At 39.6% G+C, this 19,916-nt stretch overlaps 2 protein-coding genes and 1 long non-coding RNA gene across 3 annotated transcripts in view; 2 read left to right on the top strand and 1 right to left on the bottom strand.

The window, feature by feature from the left end:
* The first annotated feature begins 1,055 nt into the window (after positions 1-1,055).
* hmx1 (H6 family homeobox 1) lies at positions 1,056-2,663 on the top strand. The gene is made up of 2 exons (XM_049721150.1): positions 1,056-1,450; positions 1,798-2,663. Exons 1-2 carry the CDS (start codon positions 1,216-1,218, stop codon positions 2,373-2,375), a joined length of 813 nt encoding a protein of 270 aa, XP_049577107.1. The 5' UTR covers positions 1,056-1,215; the 3' UTR covers positions 2,376-2,663.
* LOC125969263 (uncharacterized) overlaps positions 1,990-19,916 on the bottom strand; it is a 29,303-nt gene continuing 11,376 nt past the window's right edge. The window contains exons 3-5 of the long non-coding RNA XR_007481511.1: positions 18,153-18,241; positions 4,593-4,660; positions 1,990-2,111 (exon numbers count right to left, since the gene is read on the bottom strand). This is a non-coding gene — a long non-coding RNA (uncharacterized lncRNA). The remainder of the gene's footprint in view (positions 2,112-4,592; positions 4,661-18,152; positions 18,242-19,916) is intronic.
* hmx4 (H6 family homeobox 4) lies at positions 3,614-5,243 on the top strand. Its single transcript, XM_049721149.2, has 2 exons — positions 3,614-3,974; positions 4,084-5,243. Exons 1-2 carry the CDS (start codon positions 3,668-3,670, stop codon positions 4,644-4,646), a joined length of 870 nt encoding a protein of 289 aa, XP_049577106.1. The 5' UTR covers positions 3,614-3,667; the 3' UTR covers positions 4,647-5,243.

Below are 19,916 nucleotides of genomic sequence, written 5' to 3' on the forward strand. Positions count from 1 at the left end.
GTGGGAATATTGAAATATTAGCCACAGCTCTCGATAATAAGTGTCGATTAAAACAAATCATACTTGCAAAGACAGAATTTTTATGCGGTTGTTTCACTGGATCTCATTAGATTCTGGAAGTGCAGTCGTCAAACTGCACAAATTTGTATAACGACACAGATACAGGTATCAAACTCAAGGCCCCCGGGCTGGATTTGACCCTCAACGTCGTTTTATGTGGCAGGCAGAAACTTTTTAAAAACTACTAATAAAAATGTTAATAACCAAATTGAGGGGAAATCGTGTAATGTTTTGGGCCAATTAGTGTTCCCACATATTGTTTTATCATCACAAGTGTCACGGGTATACAGTAGGAAGGAATAAAAAGTGTCGAAGGTGCGTAGTCCATCTTATGCATGGGCAGCACACATCATGACTGGCTGTATATATTATTAAAAAAATGCATCCTGCAGTTGCATTTTAAGAGCCTTTTCTTGGCTCTTTTAAAGGAGCTAAAGCAACAACCAATGTCAAATGTTTTCATGTCATAATGTGGTATAGTTGCACTTTTCCACACTGCTCACTTTATGAAAAAAAGAAATTATTGCTGCTGCACTTTCATAAAAAGAAAACAATATCGCTTATGATATTTCATTTTATACTATTGATTTTTTTCAGAATTTTGTTCCATAATTAACTAATATCGCATTGTTACATGCAGCTTTTGCAATTATTATTATTATTTGCGTTCATCATTATAACCGGGTCGGCCATTTCCTTCATGAAAAAAATTAGGTATGAGAACTTGGAATGCAAAAATTCCAACTCCGACTGTTTAAAGATCTCAAGGCTGCCTTGTGTACACAATATGTTGGAGCGATGGATGCTTCGTGATATGGATTCTAATTGACCCAAATATGGACGGAGCAGAGCCTGCGGGGGCTTTTACAGTAGCAACAGTCACTGCACAGTGTAACGATACAGCGACTCGCCTTTCCTCGGAAAAGCCCATTTGCTATTGTGCTCGTCCAATCACTGGATGGCCCTCAGTGCACGCCAAGCGCGCGACTGGACCTTTCACTGTACAGTAGTGCTTGTCCGTCGCCCCGTCCCTGTAGCGACTCTCCGTCCCAGCACAGCAGAGATGCTTCACGTGCCTTTTTGGACTTTTTGGACGCTGTTTTAACGCTTAATGGACTCGGGATCGGTTTGATTTTTTTACGAAATCTGGAAAACATGCAGAAGAAGCTGATGGACACCCACACGCCTCTATTGTCATCACCGAGGGCGTCGTCTTTTTTCATTGAGAATCTACTGGCGTCGGGGCCACACGAGCGGGATTCTCCTTCCGAAAGCAGCCGATATGGAGCTGCGGCGCGCTCGGACACTGCCAGCCCGGTCTCGCGGCGCGGCGTCATAAGCGCGGAGCCGCTGGTAAACTGGTACCCAAGAGCTTTGACTACCCCGTGCAGTAAGTATCGCTCAAAACGATAAAGCGCAATATGAATGTAAGGACGGAGGTTGCAAAAAATCGTATTGCACACACACACACACACGCGCGCGCGCGCGCACACACACACACCGCTGATAAATTCTGAAACAGCAAAATAATCGCTCCTTCTTGTACACCTGTCAGAGAGCGTCCCAAAAGATGAAAATCAATACATAACTTCTATCACGTTTGCATCAGAAGAAACCAAGCCAATCAATAGTGTAGAGGTATTTTATAAAGGTGACGTTGCACGTTGACTTGATTGCTCATGAATGCATGCATGCCCCAGGGCGAGAGGTGTACAAATTGTTGCATTTTGGTCTCAGGTCCATCTGTTAACACGAGGTCCGAGGACCACTGCTGCTCGGTGTCGACCAGTGACAGAAGTTCTCCCGCCGTCTCAGAACCGATTACAGACGACAGCTACGAGTCGGACAGGAAATTAGGGGACGGCAACCTGATTGATATCCACGACGAAGCTCAGAGTGGTTTTGATGCACCCCCTGACTCGAACACCACCAGGAAGAAGAAAACCCGAACTGTGTTCAGCCGAAGCCAAGTGTTTCAACTGGAGTCCACCTTTGACATGAAACGGTACCTGAGCAGCTCGGAGAGGGCCGGCCTGGCCGCATCACTCCACCTGACAGAGACCCAAGTCAAGATCTGGTTCCAGAACCGCAGGAATAAATGGAAGAGACAGCTGGCGGCGGATCTCGAGACTGTACACATTCCCAACCCGAGCCAGAGGGTGATAAGAGTCCCCATTTTGTATCATGACGGACCTCCTGCAATGGCTTTTAATTTGAACGGACATCAGGTCTTCTCGAACTCTATCGCGTATCCCCTGTCCTCCCTGGCCCACTCCATGAGCATACTGAGGTCGCAGATGAGCGGCTTGGTGTAAAGTACAGTATCAAAGTATTATTTCGATATTTCTACTACAATAAGTGCAATAACACGCAATGTCACTGGCAGTCGCAGATAGCATCCGAAGGAATCAATATGACGCAAAATGAAGTCATGTTTGTGTGTAAAGTGTGTGTTTGTCTGCTACTGCCAACATAAAATAATAAACCGAGTGCCGTGTACTCTGTTTGATAAGCAACTATTTTTGCCAAAATTTTATATTAAAAAGACATATACACGTTTTCAATGTTATCATTTTTTTCACTCAATAAATGGATACAAATACTGACTTGTTTTTCCTCTGTGTTTTCACTGCTTAAAACACAATTTATTAAATAGCAAGGTTTAGGAACTGTCAGTGAACTAACTTTCAAGTAAATATTTTATTATTATTATTATTATTATTATTATTATTATTATTTATTATTATTATTATTATTACTTTACAAAGTCAGAATAATTATTTTTCAAAAATCTTTTTGAGCGCAGGATTAAATAGATTTTTTTTTTTTTAAGTTACGATTGTACTGCACTGCTTTAATTAGGCTCAAATGGGTATATTAATATATTGGTGTTTAGAATAAGTATGTTTATTTAAAGCTGTTGTGTATAAACGGAGTTGCAAATAAAAAATACCTTTATTACCAAATAAATCAAAAAACAGTGGCATCTGAATCGGGATGAATTTTTATCCAAGAAAACCTTACATTAAAACCAGTCTGAATAAAAAGTTTAATTATGTCCTAAGGCATGCCACGTGAATGAAGTTTAATTTCCTGAAATAAACCACATCGGGCACATCTGCACAACCAAATGGGATAATGTGAAAGATCAAATGTCTTTCTGGGATAATTCTGTTTTGAATATCACCATGCAGTAACACATATGACCACGTTTCTAAAATTGTGGGTGCCTTATTTAGCAAAAGTGTTAGAGAGCATCCGTTCTTCAATTTTATATTTGGAAAAGTTGAGCAAGTCACCGATACACGATCGCACGCACAGCACATGTAAACGTATACACTTTAAAATATATATATTAAATGGAAAAAAAAATCTCCACTGAAAAGCGAGCAGCAAGTTTTGATAGGGAAGATGTAGCTTGGGCAAAGCGAGGAGGGGAGCTACAGTACAACGCTCTCGTTCTTGTCGCATCCCTTTGCTGTGATTGGTCTACACCGCTTGTGGTTTGGACCAATCGGCGAGAGCCTGTAGTTCGCCCCATCCAACGTGATGTGAGCGCTGACATTACACACTGAGACTCTCCAGCCAAGCAGCGTGTGCTCAGTGGATGCTGCTATGGTGTGTACACCATCGACACCTTAGTGCTTGCATTTATCGAAGAGGAGAAATAAACAAAGGGGGAGTTTACGCATTGGAGAATATGAGTAAAGTGGACGCAACATGTCGTCCCAGCGCCTCTCTCAAATTCACCATTGATAACATCCTAAATCTGAAAACAAGCGGGCGCGCCAGTGACAGCTGTCATCCCCACGGAGAGCACGATGTCTCGGCCACGGCGAAGTGTAAAGGCCGCATCCTGCAAAGCAAACTGGAGGGACCCGGAACCCAGCACAGGCAAGAATCGGACGAAAGTGGTAAGTGATTTTTTGATTCCTATCACAACAACGCATCACATGTTATACGCACAATTTCGGATGACACAATCGGATAGGAGGTTGAAGTAATTGTTGTTGTTTTTTCTAGACTTCCCCCACGAGAATAACCGGGCCAGCGACTCGGCCATCGACAACGGTCGGGCTGCGGAGGCGCGCTTCGAGAGCGGAGACAGCAGCTGCGATGACTGTAGCTCCACCACCACGACCACGGAACCTCTTAAAGCGGACAGTCCCACGAAGAAGAGTAAAATGATCACGAAAAAGAAAACGCGCACCATTTTTTCCAAGAGACAGATCTTCCAGTTGGAGTCTACGTTCGACATGAAGCGCTACTTGAGCAGCGCGGAGCGCGCCTGTCTCGCCAGCTCTCTGCAGCTCACCGAAACGCAGGTGAAAATATGGTTCCAGAACCGTAGGAATAAATTGAAACGGCAAATCTCGAGTGAAATCGACGGACCAGTGAGCGACTTCCCGGAGACGGTGAAACCCGTGGTGGTGGGTCAGCTCCCCGCCTTGTACAAGGAGAGCAGCCTGCTAGGGAGGTGCCTGATGCCCATGCCATTGCCCGTCGTGTACCCGGGTTCAAACACGCCTTACCTCTGTTTCTCCAACACCAGCAAGTACTTCAGCCTCTATGATGGGGACGTATGACGCTGTCATCAAGCCTGCATGTGTAAAAAGACACTTTTGTTAGTGCCAACTTAAGCATTTATGGCGTTAAGCCTACAGTATACAGTTCAAAGGGTCGGACACTGGCCTTTAAGTGTTTAAAAGAAGGCTGTAAGTAGTAGGAACATATCACTTTCAAATGAGTTTTTTTTTTTTTTTTGTATTATTTATTTATTAGCCTGGCTTTGGTGTAGGCCTAACACTTAACACCCGAAAAGAGAACATAGCAGGCCTAGCATATGGTAGCCTGGCCGTGCATGGCCTATACATTTTCTTGTTTACATGATAGTCCACTATCATTGTTATTATCATTATTAATATTATTGTTATCTTTATTATTCTCAACAACAGCCTATGCCACCAAAGAAATTAATATACCTTGCATGCATTTATAATATCATAACGACTTTTGGATTACAGAAATTATATGTATTTAAATGAATGTCATTAACATTTTATTCACGCATGTCCATTTTTTTGTCCTTAAGTATCTTACACTTACGTTATTTTTACATTCGCCTTTAGGCTCATTACAGCATTTACTGCAACTGTAATTAAAAACTCTTTATTCCCCCAAAACATTTACCACTGATTCAGTAATTTCAGGTGACTTGTTGTCTTTAACTCAGCTCTTAGTTTTATTATGTACGTACATCAATTATGTTTTCGATTTCACATAAAGACAGGTGCAAAATATGGTTTTGTTCTCATTTAACAGTAGTGCATGCACACTTATGAACCTGGCATTCAGTGAATAAGAAAGAAAACGTTGATGTGGTTAGGTTTTATTTAAAAACCTGTAATTAGATCTACCTAAATTTTGCCTAATAGCCAACCATTACTTGCATGTGACACATCTGATCATTTTCTTTTATTTTGATGTATTTGTAAGGAGAAAAAAGGATGAATATTATTGCAAGTATTTGAAAGAAATGATTGACAATAAGTAATGATCAAAATCCATACAACTGCATTTATAATAATAATAGTAATAATAATAATAATAATACATATTGAAAAAACACTGCTCTTATTTTGTCTTGAAATAATATGAACGATTTATACCATCAAATGAAGCATCTTGGAAAATAATTATCCAGGTAATCTTCACAGACATACAGTACACTACCGTTCAAAGGTTTTTGGGTCACTTAGAAATGTCCTTATTTTTAAAATAAAATCACAAATTTTCAATGAGGATAACATTAAACTAATCAGGAATGCACTCATTGTTAGTGTGGTAAATGGCTATTGCAAATGTTTATTTTTTTGATGCAATATCTACATAGGTGTATAAAGGCCCATTTCCAGCAACCATCCCTCCAGTGTTCTAATGGTCCATTGTGTTTGCTAATAGTGTTAGAAGGCTAATGGATGATTAGAAAATCCTTGTGCAATTATGCTAGTTTTCATGGAAAACACTCAATTGTCTGGGTGACCCCAAACTTTTGAACGGTAGTGTATACTGCCCCAAATAGTATAAATACGTGACACAGGCGAAGTTGACCTCTAACTCTAATGCAAAGCTATTCTGTAGGAAAAGTATGAGCTGTAGCTTTGGAACATCATCAATTTAGCTCAGTTAACTAGTTCCTAGCCAGCAAGAATTCTGTATACATAAGTATAAGGATACAATTTAAACTATAAATCCTACTCTAGCAAGCTAGTATGTATAACTTATACAGTAAATTAGCTTTAAAGCACAACATTAAAAGAACTTAATATTTTCTCTCTACTTTAAACAACACTCAAGTACTTTTGAATGTTGTCCTTTTTTCCTGAAGACCTCCTGCCTTGACTTGGAAGTGCATCTGACCCCATCAGTGCAGTCCTCTGACCTCTAGTGCACTTTGCCACAACACTTACACTCCACATGTGTCATGCTAGCTCCACTCTCTTCGATTGTATTTGCAATCAATAGACAACAAGCATGCAAGCAATATAAATGGTGAAATCATCCTATTTATTTTATAAAAAGGAAACATCTTAATGCATTTTAAAGCTATCAAGCACACACAGTACATCATTTGTTGTTGATGCAAATACATCTAAACACTATTAAAGTGACAGGGAATATTTCTGATTATTTTTACAAATTATAACACGACTTTTATAAAGATGTCGAAGTAAACAAAGCTACAATAACACTCACCAAGGAATAAAAAAAAGTGCCAAATGTGTGCATGTGTGAGGGTGTGTATAAAGTGGAAAAAAGGAGGTCGGTTATGTCCGGCAGGCTGTCTCCAGTTTAAGAGCTTCACTGCGCACTACCCACAGTGCTTTGAGACTATCCACTCAGACAGCAAGAGGGCGGATTTTTTTTTTTTTAATATAATATTCCAAAATATAATATTCAAGCATCTTAAAATATGCATCGCAATAATTTACTACACCAGGCATGAATGACTATACTCTTCTAAATGCTGGGTAAAATATTACCAAAATGCAATAATGCTTAATATTATACAAGCACATATTTTCATTATTTAATCATTACATCCTTTTAATCCGAGTTTGTTTTTCTAAAATGTACTCAGAGCCCTAACTTTATATGTACTGTATGACTCAATGAAAGAGCAAAAAAAAGTGCATGAGGGAGGGGGAGCTCAGTCAGAACCATTTGATGAGTGTGTGTTTGTGTTGGAAATAGTACGATCACGTTTGTGTTTCTACACGGGTCTGCGCCTCTGTAAAGATGAAGTCTGGTTTCTCAGAGGCAAGGAAGTGCTGTTCCTAATGGTTGCAGAGTGTATCCAAGAGTGACCAATTGAGTGTGTGTAGGTGCGTGTGTGTGTGAGTGTGGACATTATGCCCGTGTAAAAGTTTCTGGCAGCCTCTTTCTGCATGACTAGAGGGGGGGGGCCCTCCTCTCTCTCAGCTCGGTCGTTTCTTTAACCTCTGTTGACCTCTTCTAGTCATCTGACAAAGGTCGTCACCCAAGACTAATGGAGAGACTGTCCCCTCAACATATGTTTGAGAGACAATAATATTCTCACCACAATCTTACAATGGTCTACCCAAAGCAAGCAAAGCCTAACCTTTTCCATACACTTCACAACAATGGCAAGTCTTGTTGCAACACACTGTACAAACATGGTGGACATGCTGCAGTGAAAACATTTGGTTTAACCTCTGACGTCAAACACAGTCTCTTTCGGCATGCTGCTTGAACCTCATAATTAGAATCCAATTTTCCCAATAGAACTAAGGGAAAATAAAAGGTTCCTGGGTACATTGGAGTGTAAAATTAAGTTAGGTTTGTCACCCACAAAAGTCAAACACCATATGTTCATGGTTGACTTCCAAGTTGTTGTAGGACAGTGTTTCCCAACCTTTCGTGAGCCAAACTACACATTTCACATGACCTGTCACTATACATCACTGGCATATATGGAGCAAATAACTCATATTTGATGAATCAATTGGCTAAGTATTTTTAAAACAGACCCGCAAGTTACTCAGTGGTGCCCAGCCACCAAGTCAATGATCCATGTTCTACGGTAGTGTTGATTTGTCTCCGTATTGAAAACAAAATATTGGTACATCGGTTTTGTATTATTAATAATCATTTGAGTATGAGAAAAAGAATAGAAAATTACGTCCGTTGACCACATTTTAAACGTGCAACTGAAAGCTAAGTACTTATTTCTTCTGTGTAATTGAGACAATAATCAGTTACCGCTGGCTGGAAAAATGCACAAAGCAATCCTCTCAAAAAAACAGTAATTTAGTTGCCCGCTAAACCCAATTTTGCAAAATGAGTGTAACAAAAAACAATTTAAATCGGAGAATTTGTTTTGATTTAAAAAGAAGCGAGTGTATCAAATTAAACCAAATCACATGAATTGAACCAAATCATTCTGATTTAATCTTCGGAGCTCCCACATTGAAGTTTCGATCGGTAAAGAGAGCAATATTGTAAAGTTAAAACAAGGACATGAGTTAAATATTCAGCTGGCTATTATTACACAGTTCCTCTTTGCCTGGTAGTCATTCATACTAACCAGTAAGTCACTGATCAGACAAATTTGTCTGTTTTGTTGAAAACGTCAAAGCAAAACAAAATTCTATTATACATGCTTTGGATGCGCTCACTAGAATCCGGTTAAATGCATGAAAGGAATTTGACTTGTGGAAGCAGCTTTTTTTATAAAAATGTGATAAAGAATTTAATTGTATGACTTCAGGAGCATTTATATGTGCAGGCTTCACCGTACTATCTGGGCTAGACAATGTTATTCTAAAAAATGTACATCATGTGGATTGTCTTCTAATTATAGTGCACAGGATATATACGTACGTATCCTGCAAACTAAAAAGAAACATATCTAAAATAAGTGATTTGGTCTATTTGCTCTTTATCAGACATGCTATGGATTCTCTGGTGTGACCCAATACACCAGAGGGCAACCCGAGAACGAAACGACATGACACAGCATATAGTAAAGTAAACAACAAGGCTATTAGTTAGAGGCAGAAACCTGACACAGGAGCTCTGCGTATGTGTCACACTTAAAGACTGTTTGATGGCCTATTGATCTGCTGATTTAGGACCCCCCCCCACACACACACGCACACACACACACATACACACATGCCCCCGTTCCCCTTCTCCATAATGCAAATTGCTCAAGGAAATTGAAAGATAGCAGACGGAATGGATTTAGATGAAAGCAAAGTGATACAGAGGGGGATTTGGACCATGGCCAAATGCTAATTGCTGAGCAAGCTAAGTGAGAAAAGAAAAATAAATACACATAAATGCTTTTAGAACTGAATGCAGTTGTTGAATTATAATATGATAGATCATGGATGTAATTAACAAAGTGTGGGTTACGCAAATGTTTGGCAGACATAAGGCAAAGTGAAACATCCAATTTCACAGTAAACCATCCCAAGTGTAAATTCACACTTCAGTGAAGTCACAGGATCTGCAAAATCAACAGGGTTCATCTTCTGGGAACAAAGTGCATGTCATGACAACCACTGTGCTCCTGCACCCCTATGCACCTGCTCGGTGACCCCTTCTATTAAAGTTTTAATAATAGTAATAATAATAATAATAATAATAATAATAATAATAATAATAATAATAAAATATAGGTAGTATAAATTAAAATTGAATTCAAGTTTTGTTTCCCTAATTAAAATTATGTTTTTCTATTTAATTTCCTGTCCCAGTGTCAGTGACGCATGGCGCATGCGCACGCATACACACACCAAAGCCGTGTATCAATTAAACAGCATCGTGTTCAATGCCCTCCCTCATGTCCTGTCCCCTCAGACACCCTTGTCAGGATAATGTGCCATTAATCTACCACTGAAAACACATTATTGGCCAATCAATAGGTGATAGCGGGGGGAAAGGGAACAGAGGAAAGAGGAGAAGCAAGGAGATCCACAGGAGGCAGGGGAGAAATGCTCTAAGTCTGGGGGGAGGCGTTTGAGCTCCACTATACGGACATGGAATACTCTGTGCGGTTTCATACTGAATGTCAATACAGGTCCATTAACAACAGATAGAGTTGTCAAAGTGCCCAAACTCTTACAAGGATTGGAGACACGTGGGGCAAAGTGCATTAAAACCACTAGACAAATCATGTTTTTGTAATAACCAACAAACTAGTACAAATGATATTCCATCAGATGAATAGACCAAGAATGGCACATCAAATTCAACCAACATTTCATAAAGACAAAGGAGACAACAAAAACTTTAAAACTAAGTAACAAAATTTAAGTGATGGTACGCATCAGATCTTAACCAGAAAATAAAAGGGACGTAGTGTTTGTTATTGAAGAAAGAAAAGACAAAAATAATCACTTGATGAGACAACATGTGACAAAAATCAGATGGACAAGCCACAAGCTTAGACTAAGAGTTTAACATCACCAAGGTCGAAGAGAGCAAGACGGTGGAAGTCCAGTCATGAAGGCGTTCTTCAATGTGAGGGATATCCACTGTGAGTGTTTCTCAAGGCCAGATAATCAACCAACAAATCAATAAAGAGGTCCTGTTTGTTGCTTCATTCTTTGTGCAAGACGAGGTGAGTGTTGTGGCAGGAGCATCTGACAGTTCCTGGCTGAGAAGAACATTGCTATGGTGGAGCAACCTCCTTACGCACTCAACTTATCTCCTTGTTATTTTATTTTTTTTACTCTTTCCCCAAGCTCAAGGGATTCACCACTGGAACCCATTTTGAACGTTATCAAGATGGCCAGGAAAACAAGTCCTTCCTTCAGCACATGAAGCCAGACAAGGTTGGGAAACAGCGTTAGGCTCCAAGGGCATTACATCGAAGGAGAACACCTGCAGTTTGTATTTTGGACTTCAAACATAGCATTTGCCAGATCAGTCCTGGAATTTTTAAATATAATTTGGAAGCATGTGATTTGAACCATTTTTGTCCCTAATTTAAAATTGTGTAATTCTATTGGATCGTAAAAACAAAGCAATGACTGAGTTTTATCTCACAATATTGATTGCATTTATTTTCTTTGAATGACTTTTGTCTGTTTCAAGTTATTTTAGTGACTGTTTTGAATTTTCCTCTTTTAAGGAGGGGCTGTATTAATATAACCTACATCTGTTCAGTACTTCTGAAGAGATCGAAGTGTTTTACAGGAATATCATGCAGCTGGAAATATTTTTGAAGCGTGATTTCATTTGAGGGCAGCACAGTTGTTGATTGGTTAGCACGTCTGCCTCACAGTGCAGAAACCGTGGGTCCGATCCTTGTGACGATAAAGCGCTTCGGAAAATGATTGAACTTATTTTGACGCATGAATGACAAAAAAACATTTAGGCTTGTGATGGCCGATGGACTTTTACATCACGAGAAGGAACAATGGAGATAAATGAAACAACATACATTTGGAAATGTTTTGATCATATTTTATATTGATATTTTATTGATATTTTATTTTTTGTTTTCACAGCAAGTAATATGATAAGACCTTGTGTTGTGGTTAGATGCCCTCAACTGACCAGCACCACTTATTCGGGTTGCCAGCTCACCACACAGCGCTACTGCAGGACTAATGACAGAGTCAGGGGAACATAAAACAATGCATGAATACAAAAACAAAATAAAAAATCAAGAGAGTTCCTATTCGTCCACTAGCAGTGTCTTGATTTCCAAAACGTTAGGCCGATCAATAAAAGTGACATCAAACAAAGCACTAAGAGCTAGCTCAGGTACAAAATGCTCACAAACATGTACACCAAAATGGCAACTTACAACTTACAGTACCACGATTCACACCTCGTTAGCCATGTACTACGGGATTCGGTCAGCTAAAGATAAGGAGGGCAAACCAAGCAATGTGCATGCATCTGAGCTGACCTGCATGCCTCTTTAGTGAGATGACAAACCGGAACACCCAATGACTCTTCAGGGAAAACAAGCTGCACTGAATCCTGGAGCCCAAACAGTGTGATGCAACTACTACATGCTGCACAGGTGACCCATGAAAGAAGTTCCAGACAGTACCAAAAACAATTGCCTTAACAATGAGCACAGTTGGTCACTAACATTAACCAAGTGCATATTACAGTAACTATAATAACTCCCCCAGGAAGTGCTGCAGTATGCTTGAGGAAGAAAATGAGCCTCTAATTGCTCCTGATGAGCTCCACAGGGCTCTGTTAGATGGACAGCAGAAGGATCAAGCCAGCAGTGTTTTGGCAGATAGGTCTTGTGAAACCCAGGAGACCACAAACTGATGTTACAGCTCGTGGTATTATTGGTTAACTAGTAGGTTGGACGGGAACGTATTTAGCCCAAAATTGGTGGATTAGTGTACGTTGGGCATCAGTTTTTATTTATTTACAGTTTAACAAAGCTTCTACTCTTCTGGACTTTGGACTAAATTTGGTATGTTTTTTCATCCAGAGGTCAGAGGTAAGATAATTTACGCAAATACCATAATTGCTGTGACGTATCCTTCGTGTCACAAAATGGTGCATGAGAGAGAAATAGTAGTTTGTTTAATTCAGCATTAAACTTAGTTTTAAATAACTAGAAACACATAGAGTCAGTCATTAAAATCCCTATGGCAGAGGAAGCATTTATCTCAAAAGAAGTCGTGGATTTTTTCTTCGAGGTCATGTCTGCTCTCCACTGTCTGTTTGCTCAGGTTTGATTCGCCTCAGAAATGTGCATCGAAAGCCAACGGCAGTGCAAAATGTCTCAGTATCATGCAGTCTCAGTAAGACATAAATTCAACCCTGATTCGCTTCTATGAACAGATAGGATAATGCACTCTTAGGCAAATATGATACGTAAGGGAACTTCACAAGCAGTTATTGAAATTTTTGATATAGATGACCCCCACCCCCACCAATAACCTGAGAAAAAAAATCTATATTGTTATATGTTTATATTCCATAAGAGTGAGGCCCAGTGACCAATTCAATGAAACCTGGACACCAGGTGAGAACCTGAGAAGCCAGGATTTAGATAAGCTGGTTCACATGAATCTCAGCAAACATTGTTATAAAATGATACATAAGGGCAATGAAAACTGCCACAACTGAGATTTTGTGTGGTACAGTGTTGCCTCGCTACTTTGCAATTCAGTTATTGTGGATTTACTTTATCACGTGTTTTCACTGGTTACCATGACACCTTGCAGTTTTACATCACAATTTTAACACTTTTTCTTGCTATTTTTCTTTCTTTCTAAGTCGGACAAGCAAAAAAAAAAACATTTTTTTTGAAGGGAAATTGGTTTCACAAATGTTTATACCATGAAATATATATAGTATATAAAGTAAAACTCTTTTTGTGGAAATTCACTTTGTGGGTCTCTATCTTGAAACGTACTACCCACAAAAAGGGAGTGTATACACCTTGACTCAGACCTCACCTGTGAAGTCAGCCAAGCAAGGACTGCAGCCAAATGAAACCAAGTGCAACGACCTTTCATGGAAAAGTATTCATTCAATAAGACATGATCCGTTTTGAGGTAAACTTGTGCAAAAGCGTAACAGAATTCATAATTAAGTGTTAGTTTAGTTCGCTCTCTCACTCCGCAAGGTCTGTGTGTTTTTCCCACACACTTCCTCGTACACAACAAACACACCTCTTAGCCCTGAAGTGAGTGGATCTCTCGAGAATTGTGCTCCCCTCTGGCCAGTTCTGGGGATGCTCTAAGTGCTCTGTAATAGTCAGCAATCAGCGCTGATGGATAGAAACCAACGTCCAGCCCTCAGGAAAGAAATATAAATAAGTAAGATGAATAAATAAAAGCCTCATGTCCTCACAACCGCATATTGCATTGGGCATGTGTTTTATAATGAATATAGATTGAGAGGTTGAAATATTTATAGTTCAGGGGCCGTGTGTGTGCATGTGTGTGTGCATTTGTGTGGTAGTGGGGTGTGAACAGACATCCTAAGTGGACAGGAATGAATAAAGACAATTCTTCCTGTGGAAGCTCCCAAGCAATATTTGTTTGTGATCGACGCTTGGGACATGCTGTGTGGGACATGCACACACACACCTTTGGAATTCCGATCGTTTAAAAACCCAGAGTGATGATAATCTTTCTGGTTTCATTTGAAGCTTGCTATTCACCTCCAATGATGCCATAAATAATATAAGTTGTCCACTGGTCAATTGAAAGGTGTCTGAGGAAATATGGCTGGTCATGAACAGCCTGGGGCCCAGGTGAGGAGTAACTGCAAGAGACTGAAGAGAGACGAGACATTGTCCCTGACATGAACAAACATGAGCAGAATTACCAAGTGTTTAAGAGAAACAAAACGAAAAATAGTAGTGGAAGTGGACTTGAAATGAATGGTAGAGTTATAGAACAGGATTCACCGTCCATTTCACATTGTCCATGGATCAGCTTCGGGAAAATAGATTGAAAATGTTATTATCTTTTTTCTCTGTTATACAATTTACTGGAGCATATTCATAGTTGTGATTTTTTTTTTATTGGCAACAAAAATATATGTGCCCAGTTCTTAGGAATGCTCACAGCAATTGCAGATGTGTCTTTCATTGCTTATAAAAAGTCCACACACCCCTGTTCAAATGCCGGTTTTTGTTGATCTACAAACATGAGACTACCACAAATAATTTCCCACAACCCAAAATTGAAAAGAAAATGACATTGTTTTGCTAGGGCAAGTAAAAATCATCAACTGGCTTAATGTGGTTGCACAAAGGTGCTCATATGTGGCTGTGTCCAGAATGAAATGACCACATGATAATTAATGTTAACTAGTAGTCATCACACACCTGCCAGCATTTAAAGTGCCATTTATTAACCCCCCAAAAAGTTCAAATGTTCTGGTATGGCTTTCCTGACATTTTGGTAGTCACATCTTACAGCACAAGCAATGGTCTGTAAAGACCTTCCACACCATCTAAGAGATCTAATTGTTTAAAGGTGCCAGTCAGGAGAATGGTAGAAAATAATTTCCGAGGAATTAAATATAGTGAAGAAAGTGAAGACAGCATACAATATGGCTCTAAAATGACAAGAACTACCTCTATATTTGATGAAAAGGCAAGAAGAAATCTGGTCAGTGAGGCTACCAAGAGACCAACAGCAACGCTGAAGACGTTTCAGGAATTTCTGGCGAGTACAGCCTGTTTAGTAAAAGCGACAACAACCTCACATGTTCTCCATAATGTATGTACAGGCTATGGGATAAGGTGGCAAGATGAAAGATTTATCTTATAAAGATAAACCATCCAGGTCTGGCTGCATTTAGCAAAATGTTTGAGCGTTTCCAAGATGTGAATGGTCTAATGAAACCCAGGCTCAACTTTTCAGACCATAAATCCATTTTTGTTTTTAAACACTTCAGTTCATCACCAAAAGAACGTCAGACAAAGGCAGCAGAAGCAGCAGCATCGGTCGGGGCTATTTTCTTAAGTTAGAACTGGGGCAGCAGTCAAGGTAGGGGAATTCTGAACACTTCTCAATAACAGTGTCAACACAAAACCTTCTGACTTCTAGTAGAAAGCAAAAAAAAGTAACCAATAAACTCAAATCGGTAAACGAGTTAAGTTAATCCAAACGTCCCTTCGGCAGCTATCGTAGAGCACCGTACGAAGCCGGGAACCTTCACAACCTCCCAAAGCAACCTGAAGTGCCATTTGCATCACTCTGTAGAGCGCCTATTACGTGAACAGACTAGAGAAGAACATGAGAGCTAAGTTGACGTTAACAACTTTTTGCCCTGAAGCGCTGAGATTGTGTTTCAATAATGATACACATCACCCATGAAAGCTACTTTGCGCTTGTGGCAATGACAAAAGAGCACATCATATGAGATCCCTCTTTTTCAAGGCTGTAAAACTCCCGGCACTTTCTCTACTTAAGAGGCATAAAGCTAGCTTGTTGTCACAAAGAAAAAAAATGAAGTAAATATTTTGTCTTTCATTTGGGGCCAGTATCAAGACTAAGTGTTTTAAAGTGCCGTTTGGGGCTAGGGGCCTTAGATGAGTGCCTGAGAATATTTAAAAGTGGCAACTTCTGGCAGCAAGTGGAATAAAAAGTTGATAGTCTGTTGGGAGGGTTTAATAATGAAACGGGAACATGTGGAGTTACTGGAGTTAAGTACACTTAGAAGTGCACTCGGAAGTGTTATGGAAGAGATAACAGATGACAAGATGGAATGAGGAGGTGCCAGGATGATGGTTAACAAACCTTTGAATCTGGGTCGTCTCTTGGTCAGATTTACTTTTGGCGTAGGTGAAATTAAACTTGCATTTGCTAAGACACAATTAAGCATGAGGCTTTTGTACTACGACATAAAAATCCTAGAGGCACTTTATATGAATGTATTACTTTCATAAGGTTACGTACACAGTGAAGGGAGAGCGAGTGTCTGGTTGTGACAATGCAGCAGACTGAACAATGTGCTCAAGTGCATTCACCTTATTTATGTCTGAGCATGAACGTGCGTGTTTGTATGTATTTGTGTGTTTGAGCGCATGGATATGTGCTCACGCTCTCTTTGCCATCAGGAGGTTTTAATAGCGTAGAATATTCCTTTGCATTTTACATGACTTTAGGGCAAGCTACTCTCGCCTGTCTGCTTTGCTCAGATCAGATGCTAAAATGGGAACACAGAGTGGACTGCAAGTCTTCAGATCTTGCTCTGCAATCTTTGTGTGTGCCTCGATGATATTTTATATATAATTAGACACTTGCAAAGCTCATGTTGTATTTGTCAACAATTTCAGAGAGCTCATTTAGCTTCATTATTTAGGTTGGGTGGGTAGTATCGTACACTGCCATATGAATGATATTTTTACCCTGTATATATGTTCATACAAACTACTATAATTTACAGCAAAGGGGTTGATGGCATCCAACTCAACAAATTTGGCAACCCTCCTGAGTTTTTCACATTACCTTTCTTCTGTAGCTCTCTTGTTGGAGTCGCTGTTTGATTTATTGGTTATTTTTTCAGTTTCCAAAACCTTAAACTGTACAAAACGATTGCACTACATACGTACATGAGAAATTCAGAGTCTAAGGGTCCTATTTTCATGAGCAGCACAAGTCTAACTCACAGTGCAGTCCAACACAGAGCTGTGTCATCTACATACATGACGGAAGGACTCACTGAAGTCGTGCCATCGGCGTGCGCAGAATATACTCACACTAAAAAGGAATGATAAAATGTGCCACACATGTTAATCAAGCTCAAAATTTTTCTGCCTGTACCTTGTTTGAAGCAACCAAAATCGCTTGACGCCACCTGCGCCACAAGTTAGACCTGCTTTTTGGTAGTCTCAATTCTAGTCTACTTTTGGTCAGCAAATTGCCAGGTGCATTAGAATATGTCAGAATGCCTATCACAGCGTAGCGCAGTCAACCAAATTCACAAACACACTAAACTAGACTGACAAAATTACAATCAAATAATTATTGTTGTTTAAAAGCTTTGTTGGATGTATATCTGCATCCTATTCTCTCAGTATGCAATTTAGTTGGTGAAACGCAGTAATCAAATTCCAATATTTGTTACATCTTGACCTTTGCATTTGACGGTAGCATTTTTTCACTCTTTACAATTTAAGCATTGATTACTGCAATACATACAAACATTTTGCGAATTTCACGTTGATGAGGATAGTTGCCTGGTTGAAAATATTTGTGAGTACCCCTTGTCTAAAAACAAAGTTGTAGCATCAGTAGAATCTAAGAAAAGACGTAAAAATATCACAGGTGAACGCTTCTCTCCATCTTCTGCATCTTTACTATATTGAGATGCCAGGCGCAACTCCGCTCAATTCAGAGACTCCAGGATGAGTTTGGCTAATAAATATTAGATGGCTTACTTTTATTTCTAGAAGCTTGTCGTGTTTGCTGTTGCTTACACAGCAAATCACCGGACAGAGAAAAAGGGGGGGAAGTAGTGAGGATACAAAACACACAAATAGATAAACAGTTAGAGTAACACGCCACAACATGGATACAAGAGAAGAAAACAAAATGCTTTCTGGATTTCACCTGAAGCAACCAAAGGGGTGAATTCCATTTTGTAGCTCCAAAAAGCCTGTGCTGTGGAATCTTCTGCTCCAATCAATATTTCAAGCGTGCTGTGGGGATAAATAAATAAGTAAATAAAACACATTTTAAGTCTGAAATGCTCTTATTGCCGGAGCGCTTCCATGTATGCCCTCTGGCAAAGTAGTAGAAGAACATGTGTCCCATCAAGGACTTGCACTGAGTAGACAAACCCATCTGTTGTGCAATAAATGAAATAGATCAATAAATGGTGCATCAACCCTTATTCGACAATTGAGCTGGATACACCTACACTTTCCACGCTCGTTCTTGGTGGCTCGCCTTTAAATTTCTTGAAATAAAAATTGCAAGATGAACAGATTTTTTGTATGTCAAACCCAAATGTCAATGGGGGAAAAAAAATTAGCCCAACTTTTCCACTACTTTTGAAAGGGGGTGTTTAAACAAGTATGGTATACGTGATTAAAATGTAGTCAGCCCGACTCTCGGGTATACCATGTCTCTCCTCCTGTGAACTGGCAGAAGCCTTTTGGCTCACTGGCCATCTGGGTTTGCTTTTTTCTGCCTCTTTAATATTTGCGGTTCAGACATGTTATTCCATTTAAAAAAAAAAAACCTTTGGCCATTGTATAATATAACAGTTGTTTTATACATAAGCTTCTATGTGTTAAAAGGAGTGTGATTACATGTCAACACAATAACTATACTCAAACTTCATGTTACAAATCTTCATTCTACGCACACAAGGTCGGTCATGCGGGTGGGCTGGCGGTCATGAGTGTGTGCCAGAGATAACATGTATGAGCCTAACAGAAAGTTTAGCATTGTGTGCATGTTGATTTATGAAGCATTATTGGTAATCAATACGTTCTTTTTAATCATTTAGATACAGTGATTGATACTCGGAATGGTCAGCATATGGGTTTGGAACTCGAGCCGTGTGTCTGACCATTCCCATATGAGTAACACTATCTTCACTTGAGCCAATACATTTATTGTTTTGTGCTCAACCAAATTAGTAAGAAATAAAAACAGAAAAGAAAAGAAAAAGCGATCATGAAATTTGTCTGCTGAAGTTGAAACTTTGACTTTATTCAATTGAACTCCATAGTTGTGCACAGTTTGTAGGAGAAGATGTTTCTTGTCCCTCCATTATGTGCAGCTTAATTTGACAGGAGGGCAGATGAAGATTAAAAGAAACAAAGCCCTCTCTTTGGTTGTCTGTCAGCACAAAGAGACAAGAATCCCTCCAATAGGCATTTCAGACAGCGATAGGCAGAGAGGTAGCTTTTTAGGGGTGGGGTGGGAGGAGTGATTGATCTTTGATTAAATGCTGTTAACAATGCAGAGTACAGGTTTTGCCCTGTCCTAAATTGGGGGTCACGTGGGTCAAGACGTGATGTACAAAAATTACTAAGAAATTGCAATAATGTGGGGGTTAAAAGAAAAACACATTTTGATTATTTTTCAAATTCGTTCATCCCTAAATACAAGTCATGATTTGGATCTACATTGCCATTACTTTTATCCTCGTACAATTCTGTTTGGTCTTCTGAAGAGCCTCTAAGGTTGATCCAAAGTATTAGGAAAGAATGTTTCATCCAAGGTGATGAGAGAATTCACCTAGTCTAGTCTTCACCTACTCTAGTCTTATCAGATCTTGGTGATTTGGACGTAACATGAAGGATCAGGCAGGACATTATAATGCCATGACTCTGCAGACGCCACATTGACGCCACACACACT

The sequence above is a fragment of the Syngnathus scovelli genome, chromosome 5 (assembly GCF_024217435.2).
Source record: "Syngnathus scovelli strain Florida chromosome 5, RoL_Ssco_1.2, whole genome shotgun sequence".
Lineage (NCBI taxonomy): Eukaryota > Metazoa > Chordata > Actinopteri > Syngnathiformes > Syngnathidae > Syngnathus > Syngnathus scovelli.

Excerpts from the sequence above, each read along its gene's own strand:
- hmx4 (XM_049721149.2), top strand. The coding sequence starts at position 3,668 with ATGCTGCTATGGTGTGTACACCATCGACACCTTAGTGCTTGCATTTAT. Across the intron at positions 3,975-4,083 it reads GCAAGAATCGGACGAAAGTG|ACTTCCCCCACGAGAATAAC; the intron begins GTAAGTGATTTT and ends TGTTTTTTCTAG.
- hmx1 (XM_049721150.1), top strand. The coding sequence starts at position 1,216 with ATGCAGAAGAAGCTGATGGACACCCACACGCCTCTATTGTCATCACCG. Across the intron at positions 1,451-1,797 it reads AGCTTTGACTACCCCGTGCA|GTCCATCTGTTAACACGAGG; the intron begins GTAAGTATCGCT and ends TTTTGGTCTCAG.